The 9,366-nt window shown below is 52.4% G+C and overlaps 3 protein-coding genes and 1 pseudogene across 4 annotated transcripts in view; 2 read left to right on the top strand and 2 right to left on the bottom strand.

Annotated features, from left to right (window-relative positions):
- Positions 1 to 594: 594 nt before the first annotated feature.
- H310_14423 lies at positions 595 to 675 on the bottom strand (annotated as a pseudogene). The gene has a single exon. The product of its transcript is annotated as a tRNA-OTHER (tRNA).
- Positions 676 to 3,890: 3,215 nt separating this feature from the next.
- H310_14424 (phosphoserine aminotransferase) lies at positions 3,891 to 7,033 on the top strand. The gene is made up of 3 exons (XM_008882279.1): positions 3,891 to 4,681; positions 4,728 to 6,185; positions 6,232 to 7,033. The coding sequence occupies exons 1-3, from the start codon at positions 3,907 to 3,909 to the stop codon at positions 6,786 to 6,788; spliced, it is 2,790 nt and encodes a 929-aa protein (XP_008880501.1). The 5' UTR covers positions 3,891 to 3,906; the 3' UTR covers positions 6,789 to 7,033.
- H310_14425 (hypothetical protein) lies at positions 6,937 to 7,761 on the bottom strand (the record flags this gene model as incomplete). Its single annotated transcript, XM_008882280.1, has 1 exon — positions 6,937 to 7,761. One exon carries the CDS (start codon positions 7,759 to 7,761, stop codon positions 6,937 to 6,939), a length of 825 nt encoding a protein of 274 aa, XP_008880502.1.
- Positions 7,762 to 9,043: 1,282 nt separating this feature from the next.
- H310_14426 (hypothetical protein) overlaps positions 9,044 to 9,366 on the top strand; it is a gene marked incomplete at its 5' end in the record, with an annotated part of 2,418 nt that continues 2,095 nt past the window's right edge. Inside the window, one exon of the mRNA XM_008882281.1 lies at positions 9,044 to 9,304. Within this exon, the coding sequence (XP_008880503.1) occupies positions 9,044 to 9,304 (261 nt within the window). The remainder of the gene's footprint in view (positions 9,305 to 9,366) is intronic.

The following is a 9,366-nucleotide window of genomic DNA, read 5'->3' on the forward strand; positions in this document are numbered from 1 at the left end:
CATGTTCATCATGAAAGGAAAGCCTGGTGGTCGTATCGAAACTCACGAGGTGCCAACGCTTCCATCTGGACACGTCTACGCAGTTCAAGAGAAGGCATGGATGGACGCGACGGTGTGGAAGTCCTACCTGAGTAATGACCTTCACGACCACATCGAGGAAGCTTCGGTCCTCATCCTGACAACTTTGAGTCTCATGTTTCGGAAGAGTCGTACAGAATTGTCCAAGAGGAGTTGGGATCGCACCTTTGTCCGCTTCCACCGAATGCAACGTCTTTCTGTCAGCCGCTCGACGTTGGCGTTATGGCCCCATTCAAGCGCCATATGCGAGAGCTTTGGCTCTACGAGGAAATGATTGAGGGTGACGATGAGGATCCACTTTCTTTCACCGCGAAGCAGAAGAGAATGGCATTGATCAAGCGAGCGATTGCAGCTTGGAATATGGTGCCGGCTGACGTGATCCGAGCCAGTTTCGACAAGGCCATTCCTCGCCAGCAGTTGAGCCAAATTTAATTTTGTCAATTTTTTTCATGCCAAGTCATTTTACTTTCTTTTTGTATTGAATTGTTTGAATAATTGAAATAATAATAAAAAGTTTGACACTGCCCGGGACTTGAACCCGGACCCCTTCCTCAATTGATGTAATGCCGTCGCGCTAATCCACTGCGCCACCGCGTCAAACGCTTACGCTTATACTCGAACTCAGCAATCAGTGACTTCGATTTTGACTTCCAACCAATTTGGCCACCGTGTCAATGAATGACCCGCTACAATCCACGCAAAACCGCTACTTCGGGAGAGTGTGGAGTTTGCACAATATTATTAACTTCAAATTTTAAAGATTGATGAGTACACCGGAATAAAAATACTACTTCCTTTGCAATCAGTGGCCGCACCGAATTTGTACTTCGTAGTCAGCTGGCCGATCAAACGAAAAAAGATGTTGAAGTCGAAGAAAGAAGTAGGCCTTGCATTCCGTCGTTCCCTGTAGAGGCAACTTCTCACCATCTGCTTTTGCTGTAAACACCGCGGTCATACCCATTGAGTACTTTTCGCCGGTGGAAATCTTGGAACTGCCGCCACGAACAGTCCAAATGAAGCTGGGAGGTACGTACGTTGTAGTATACCCCCGTTTCGTCGACGTTGAATACCCTATCTTTGTCGTAAAGGCGGTAGTCAAGGTGAAATTCCTTTCGAAATTCCATGGACTTTTGTCAGCACGGTTTGGTTGAGCTTACTCTTCGTAAGCCGTTGACGACAAAATAGGTGGCGAGATCAAAATCGTTGAAGAGGTTTGAGGAGCGAGGCGATGGATGCTGTCGTCTTCTTTGTCACCAGGTAGGATATCCGCCATTCTCGCTGATTTAGCTTGATCCATGTGATCAGCGTTCACGCTCGTTTTCTCTAATATTCATTGTAAACTCGACAAAGCTTGGTGGATCGGGAAGTGCTTTGCATCGGCCACCTGGCTCGGTCTTCCTGCGTTTCTTGTCGCCATCGTACGACAAGAGCTCATCTCGCAGATTTTGCATTATATTCGTATGGTGCGGCGATGTGCATCAAAGACATGAGCAACAACGCGACCAGACATCGTCACTAGGAGACTGATAGCCTTGAGCTTCGTTGAAATTGGATAGGGTGAGCGCCTCATATTTTTTTGTGCACCACTTCAAAATCCCGGGGTTTCGAGGTTTCGGGGCACGAGCATAAAAATTCGGGCAATGATATTGCGGTAAGATGATGCTGAAATTGATTGGATAATATTCTAGGTAAGTCACAAACTTCTTCGGTGGGCGTTGCATTCTGTCGTTCCCATTATATCTCTTGCAACGACCTGGTGCTCCACGAACAACCACCAAACCGCGGCGGCGGATTCCGTACCTCCCAGGTCACGATGACGCCGGAAATCATAGCCGCCTTGGAGCGTTATGTAAACAAAAACTGTCGATACACTTTTTTGAACGAAATGCAAGAGTTTGTGACAACTGATATTCTATGTACATTAATGTGGATTCAAACCATCAGCTGCTATGTAGTCGGAGAGCATTGCATGATAAATTAAGTGCGCATCGAGCCTGTCACCTGTAACAACGACATATGTGATGACAATTGAAATTTGAACTCCATGATCATCTGCAAGATGGCGACTTTATCGTAAACTTTTACGAAACCAACTACAATTGTATTGCAACAGATATCATGGACGCTGAAAGGTCGGTACTCCAGCTGCAATCACGCGGCGCCAATTTGCAAGCCGATGCGCAGTATCCGTTGCAATCGGTCTTGTTTGCTTCCGACTTAAACGCGGCAGCATCAAGATGGAGAATGCCAGCTTTGTGGAACATTTTACCAAGCCGTGACGGAAAGCGAGCATGGGCGGAAGGAAGCGTGTTGTCATAGTTTTGACAATACGCCCGTCGTTTGCTGACTGAGGTACGAGTTCACGAACGTGACATGATGCTTTCGTCCCTTTTGTCCGTACCCGCCCATGCTTAACTCTATCGTGAGCAGTTTCAGCGATTTCAATCCCCGCATTAAGGGTTACACTCACAAAGCGCCGCTCAAATGCTCGGCCGCGGCGACAACATTACATCCCTGGAGCGTAGGATGGCGTCATTGGAAGGAGCTGCCCTTGAGTACCTGCCTCGTATCACCCAGGCGTTGGTGGTTCGTGAGGTTTGTTCTGCCAATGCAATGTCGAGAAGGCGATTTGAGAACATGGTGTATGGCCAGTAAGTCGCATTAGATGTGAAATTTTCGCATTGAGATGTGAATATGCTTGTTGAGATTGTTCTATAAACCTTCCTGACGTTATCTATATCACATTGGTTGGAAGTCTATTCAACTTGACCAGGAAGTGGTGATGAATAAAGCAATGTAATTGGCTAGTGATATTATTCTTCCTTTGTGCATTTTTAAAAATTTAGGTCGCCACGCATTCATGAATTTTTGACGGTAAAATCGACACAGCGACCTCCAAATAGTCTTGCGCTGTGGCATTTAGCATTTAAGCAGCAAGTTCTGCAGCTCCTTCAGACTTCTACCCTGCTACATGTCAACAAGGAACTTGGCATCCATACATCTCTTTTTCCTCCTTTTGACTATCACAATTTGTAATTTTGTATCCAAACTTCTGAAATTTCAAAAAAATAAAAAAAAAATAAAAAGTTTGACACTGCCCGGAAGCGAGGCCAAACCCCTTTCTCCAGCCATTGCACAAGACCATTGCGTCACTGTATCAAACGTTTAAATTGAAGTGCTCATCTCGTACACCAATACGTAATCTGAACATCTATGGCACATCATGAGTAAACAAGGTCAGCTTATCATGTCAATGGCGACGTGCTACAAAAATAATTGCCTAGTCAAGCAACTACTGTACAATTTCTGAATATGGAAGCGTAGTTCGAACTTCCAGGCCAGGCATTCCCCAGTATTCTGAAATCCTTCGAGGACCACAATGTCTAACCATTCCGTCGTTCACTGTCTTGCCGAACCAACATATTCTTGACAATTCACCAACCATTCAGGTGCACTTGAGCAAACTCGAGGACAAGAGGATCACAATGAAAAATTAACAAAAGTCAAATCCCCAATGTTGCAACTTTCGCATATGAGGCATCATGGAATTGTACCTGTGGCGAATGATTGCTGTCTTAGGAATGCCAGATTGTGCTGCCAAGTCACGTAACATTTGGCCGCCGTTGCGAGACACAGCCTTGATGGAGATCTCGTTGTCACCTCCCACTGGCCGTTCCCGCCCAAAACGATCCGAATAGTATTACTAAAAAGGAGGGCATCTCGAACTTGTGAGTTTATTCAGCGATGTTTTCGCGACACAACCGAAGTTCGAAGTGTATCTTGGCGTTCCTGACGGATTTTCTTGTGGACATTTGCATTTGTTTCCAGATGTGGCGATTTGGTGTGCTGCGTTTTGGTGTGCTGCGTCGGCCGTCGGCGCTGGTCGCGCGAGCACCGAACGCGGTCAACATGTCGTCCAAGCCCCCTCGCATCCTGTGTACGGACCCGATACACCCCTCTGGGGTCGACTTTCTCCGCAGCCAAGGCTACATCGTGGACACGACTGCGCTGTCGCATACTCAACTCGTCGCTGCCGTACCTGCCTACGATGGCCTCATCGTGCGCTCGTGCACGCAGGTCGATCGCCAAGTCCTTGACGCAGCTGAAAACCTCCGTGTCATCGGCCGTGCAGGCACCGGCGTGGACAACATCGACGTTGTGACTGCAACGAAGAAGAGCATCCTTGTCATGAACACGCCTGTTGGGAACAACGTGTCGGCCGCCGAGTTCACCATGGGTCTACTTACCTCATTCAACCACTCTATCATCTCGGGTGTACATGGGAAGACCGTGGGTATCGTTGGGCTCGGCCGCGTCGGGTCAGAAGTGGCCAAGCGATGCCAGGCCTTCGGGATGAACGTGCTTGGGTACGATCCACTTGTGTCGGATGCAGCGGCCAAAGCGTCGGAAATCGAGCCCGTGACGCTCGAGGATCTCTGCGCGCGCAGTGACTTCATCACACTGCACTGTCCCTATACTCCCACGACCAGGAACCTCCTGAATGCTGATCGCCTGCAGCGCTGCAAAGACGGCGTGCACATCGTCAACACGTCGCGGCACCAACTGATGGACCCCGACGCGCTCCTTCACGCTCTGGACAGCGGTACTCTAGCCTCGTCCAAATTCCGTGCCTCATGACTCCACCGTAGGCAAAGTCAGCGGCGTTGCGCTGGACATGGTCCCATCCAACCACGCGCTGTACTCGCACCCAAAGGTCGCGACGACACCGCACATCGGAGCCAACACGACCGAGGCCCAGGAACGTGTGTCTAGAAAGATTGCGACGCAACTTCACCACGCTCTGCGTCAAACCAAGTTTGAGAACGTCCTGAACGCGCCCAACTTGGACCTCCTCGGGCAGTCGGTCCAACCGCCGTACTATGTGCTGGCGGAAAAACTCGGAAGCTTGCACGCGCAACTGCTCGGGCCGCAGCGCATCAAAAAGATTACAGTTGTTGCGCAAGGCAAGGACGTCAAGGAGCAGCTCCTCCACGCGGTATGCCACGGCCTCTCGCGCCACTTGCTCGAGCAGGAAATTGGAGACGACGCAGTGGCAATCCTGCAGTCGCGCGGCATCGGTCTCGTCGAACACAACCAGGAAGACGTAGACAACAGCAGTTATTCGAACCTGGTGCAAGTGACGTGCCACCTCGACGATGGCAGCACGCGGTCACTCACCGGTACGGTCTTCATGAAGAGCCAACTGCGCCTTGTCCAGTACAACGCGCTCAGCTTGGACGCGGTCTTGAGTGGGTGCATGGTCTTCTTCAACAACAACGACCGTCCTGGTGTCTTGGCTTCCGTGACCCAAGTGCTTGCGTCGCATGCCATCAACATTGGAGCGTTTGGGCTCGGCCGCACGGATGCGTATGCACTCGGGGTGCTGAATTTGGATGAAGTGCCTTCGGAAGACGCGCTGGCGGCGCTTGCCCAAGTCGACGAGCTGTCCAATGTGCGTTTGGTCAACTTGCTGGACATGCCGCTGAAGCGCCAGTTGTCGAGCCATGCGTCCACTAGCAACGCGACCGACAACGTACCAAAGGTGAAGCCCCAATCGATGAACTTTGGATCGGGACCGTGCAAAAAGCACCCAGAGTATGCCTTGCATAAGCTTCCAAGCCGTGCTCTTGGCCGCAGCCATCGATCGGCGCTGGGAAAGGGAATTTTGCATGAGGCCATCGTGAAGACAAAGCAAGTCCTGCAGCTTCCGGCGGACTACGTGTGTGGGATCGTTCCAGCGTCCGATACGGGGGCGTTCGAAATGGCCATGTGGAACCTCCTCGGCCCCAAGCCAGTGGACATGGTGTACTGGGACGCGTTTGGCAAGGGCTGGTTCGAAGACGCAACGAAGCAGCTCCAGCTTGACAACGTCCGAGAAATCTCGGCGCCGTACGGGTCGCTGCCCGACTTGACTCGAGTCAACAAGGACCACGACGTATGCTTTACGTGGAACGGGACGACGAGTGGCGTTCGTGTGCCCAACGTCGACTGGATCGCCGACGACCGAACCGGCCTCGTCCTGAACGACGCGACGTCGGCCGCGTTTGCGATGGACATTCCGTGGCACAAGATCGACGTGTGCACGTTCAGCTGGCAAAAAGTGCTTGGTACACTGCAATCATGTCGTGGATTGCGATCTTGACGCATGTTTAGGTGGCGAGGGAGCCCATGGGATGCTCATCCTGTCGCCGCGCGCGCTGGATCGCTTGTCGACGTTCCACCCGACGAACCGCCCGATGCCCAAGATCTTTCGCCTCAAGAATCAAAAACACGAAATCATGATGGAGATTTTCCAAGGCAGCACGATCAACACCCCGTCCATGCTGTGCGTCGAAGATTACGTGAACGCGCTCGAGTGGGCCACCGCCCAAGGCGGCATGGCGGGCCTCGTCGCCAAAGCCACCGCCAACTTTAACGTAATTGATGCGTTTGTGGAGAAGAACAAGCACTGGGTCGACTTCCTCGCGATCGACCCAGCGACACGGTCGACGACGTCTGTTTGTCTCGTGCTTCACGACACGTCCAAGGACCAGCTCAAGCGCATGACGCAGTTGCTCGAGCAACACCACGTCGCGGTCGACATTGGAAGCTACAAGGATGCACCAGCCGGGCTGCGCATTTGGTGCGGCGCGACGGTCGAGACTGCGGATTTGGAAGCGCTTGTACCGTGGCTAGAGTGGGCTTATGTCCAAGTGCAAGCGGACAAGTAATCAATTCACATCTCAACGCGGCAAGTTCATTTTGCTAGCTTGGACGACTCACTATGGTTTGCGATGTATTCGATGGGAACCTGGTTTGATCTGAGCGCGTGCGGGACCTGTGGGGGCGATCTTGTTCGACTTTAACTTGGGCGGCGCTTTACCAGACGACCCTTTGACGGGTTTTGTCATCTTGACTGGCCGCGCTAAAGAACAAGAAGATGAGACATGCAATGCCTGGTTGCGTGGCTGGCGTACAGAGCTTGATCTCGTCCATTTGCGTGAGGAAGAACCCGCCGCCACTGTCGTTTTTGCAGTGTGCCGACATGGCCGCGGGCAGAGTCGATTGCTTCGCCTTTGCTGGTCGAGAGGGTTTATCAGACGATTGGTTCGTGATGATGCGAGAGCTGTTGGCTTTTGCAGTTGGATTCGAAGTCTTTCCTTTGGACTTCAGAAGCGGTGGAAGCACAACACCATTTGGATTCGGCCGCAGTTTGAGCTTGGGGCGAACAAAGGTCGGCTTACTGAGGCGGTCGACGACGCTCACTTGGTGCTTCTTGGGGACAGCTTTCCGGTCGGGTGGTTGATTCAAGGATCTTCCTGGATGAGTAGTGGCCAAACTCAATTCGCCCTGCTGCCGCCGCTTCCTGACGTCGGGCGGGAGAGCGTTAAGTGTTGACGTGAATCCGTGGATGGGATTGGCGAGGCGGTCCACGGTTTGTTTGGATGCTCTTTTCGGAAGGGTGCTTCGGGTGCCGTATCGGTTCTCAATGAACGAAAAGCGTGCGCGAACGGCGACGGGAGCTTGGACAGGAGGGGTTGCTTGGCGCGGCGACGCCAACAATGCCAACAGGTCAAACTGTTGGAGAAGTTGAGAAACAGGAGGCCGGGGCTGCTGCGGCAAATCCCCTGGGTCGTCGTCGACCTCTGGCACATCCTCCCGAGGCAATCCGGCAGCCGACCACACGTCGACCGAATAGTTCATCGATCTAAAATTAGGTGAATGCCATCGCTACTGGGACACCACTGCAGGCAACAGCACATTTAGTCGTTTTGAAGTGCTATCCCGAAATGGAACCTGTGGAATTGCTACGATAAGCCAAAGGTTGCGCGGCGGGAAGGCGGGGACACTTCAAGGGTGTTCCTACGGCATGCGCACAATACTTGGAATCGTCGCATCAAGCTCGTCGCGCTTCACCGCCGTTGGCTGCATCACGGATGCACGATTTCTTACATGTTTGGCCAGTACTGCCAAGTATGCCTGTCCCGTTTGCACACATTGCCCACTTTTGTCCATGCGCGACCCACCTACCACAACATACCCGGAAGGGTTGTAAGTAAGAATGTTGGGGGTTGACATGGGAGCGTTGTTGAGACTGGTGTTTGAACTTGTTGCTTGGACGCGACAATGCGACGGTCAAACTAATTGCAGGCGACAACGACGGGAGTACTTTTGTCGCGGGGCTTCCAGTCCTTGCCAGCATCATCGAGCAAAATGCAAACAATCTGTTGCTGCTCCACTTGCTGCGACGGAGTCAAGGACACTCGCTTGGCCAGAGGACGATTGCTGATGGCTGACGAGCAAAACACCCACATCACATCGACGTAGGACATTTCTGATAGTACAAGAATGGTTCTTACCACCACTGGAATGACTGGTCTCACAACAGTATAGACTTCACTCTAGACTAGGGGCAAACTCTTTATTCCGCGCGGATGCCCGGGACATGGAGAAATCCCGAAGGCTTCCGCCCACGACAAAACATTAGTCAACATCGATCCACTCCGTCGCTCCAACAGAGGCAGCTACTTCGATATTTGCACCTACCAAGCCAACAACCGAGTCTCCCTCTGTTCGCACTCCAACACCGTCGATATCCCACCACCAATGAAACCACACACAGTCCTACAATCACTAATCACGCAGCCACCTCGCCGAACCGACGAGTGCTCCCGAGATTTCTGACGATCCGGACGAGACATCCAAACGACAGGAATTTCCCGCGGCACCCAAGCAGCCCCCGCCAGTTCACAACGCCTGCGCCACCACTCCTGGTGCCGACGCCATCATTAAGCTACAGGTATCCATCGCACGCGCGTGGCGATCTGGCAGCAGCCGAGCGGCCCGTTTCGATTGGCAGTCTCGCCCGGTAAGTGTTGAAAGGCGGCGTTGTCCGGGTGCACCGGAAGGCTAAAAATACAGGCGTGCGTGTTGTTGAGTACGTTCAGTGGGTGGTGTTCATTCTTGAATCTGTTTGCTTTCGACCATGCCCGCCAAGTCCGCTGCCAAGCAAACCCAAAAGGCTGTCCAACAAGCTCCCCAGCAACAAAGAGCGCAACCTGCCAAGGCTGCCCCGTCGCCGGCCAAGGCGGCCGTGCAACCCGTCCAACCACAAAAACAGACGCAACAGAAAAATGGTGGTCCCCAAAAGCAAGAAAATGCATCGCCCAAGCAAAGCCAGGTGTCCAAGGCGGCGCCTGCATCGGCCCCTCTGGCCAAGCGGGTGTCCTTGACTCCGTCGCAGCAAGTGGAGCAGCAACAGATTCTTAGCATTTTGCTGGATGATGCTGGCAAGGACTGGAAGCCCCG

This window comes from Aphanomyces invadans, assembly GCF_000520115.1.
Source record: "Aphanomyces invadans strain NJM9701 unplaced genomic scaffold supercont1.69, whole genome shotgun sequence".
Lineage (NCBI taxonomy): Eukaryota > Oomycota > Saprolegniomycetes > Saprolegniales > Verrucalvaceae > Aphanomyces > Aphanomyces invadans.

What these genes read in the sequence shown, in the direction of transcription:
- H310_14424 (XM_008882279.1), top strand. Translation starts at nt 3,907, where the DNA reads ATGTGGCGATTTGGTGTGCTGCGTTTTGGTGTGCTGCGTCGGCCGTCG. An exon ending in CCTTCACGCTCTGGACAGCG is followed by an intron (nt 4,682 to 4,727) that starts GTACTCTAGCCT and finishes ACTCCACCGTAG; the next exon opens with GCAAAGTCAGCGGCGTTGCG. An exon ending in CAGCTGGCAAAAAGTGCTTG is followed by an intron (nt 6,186 to 6,231) that starts GTACACTGCAAT and finishes ACGCATGTTTAG; the next exon opens with GTGGCGAGGGAGCCCATGGG.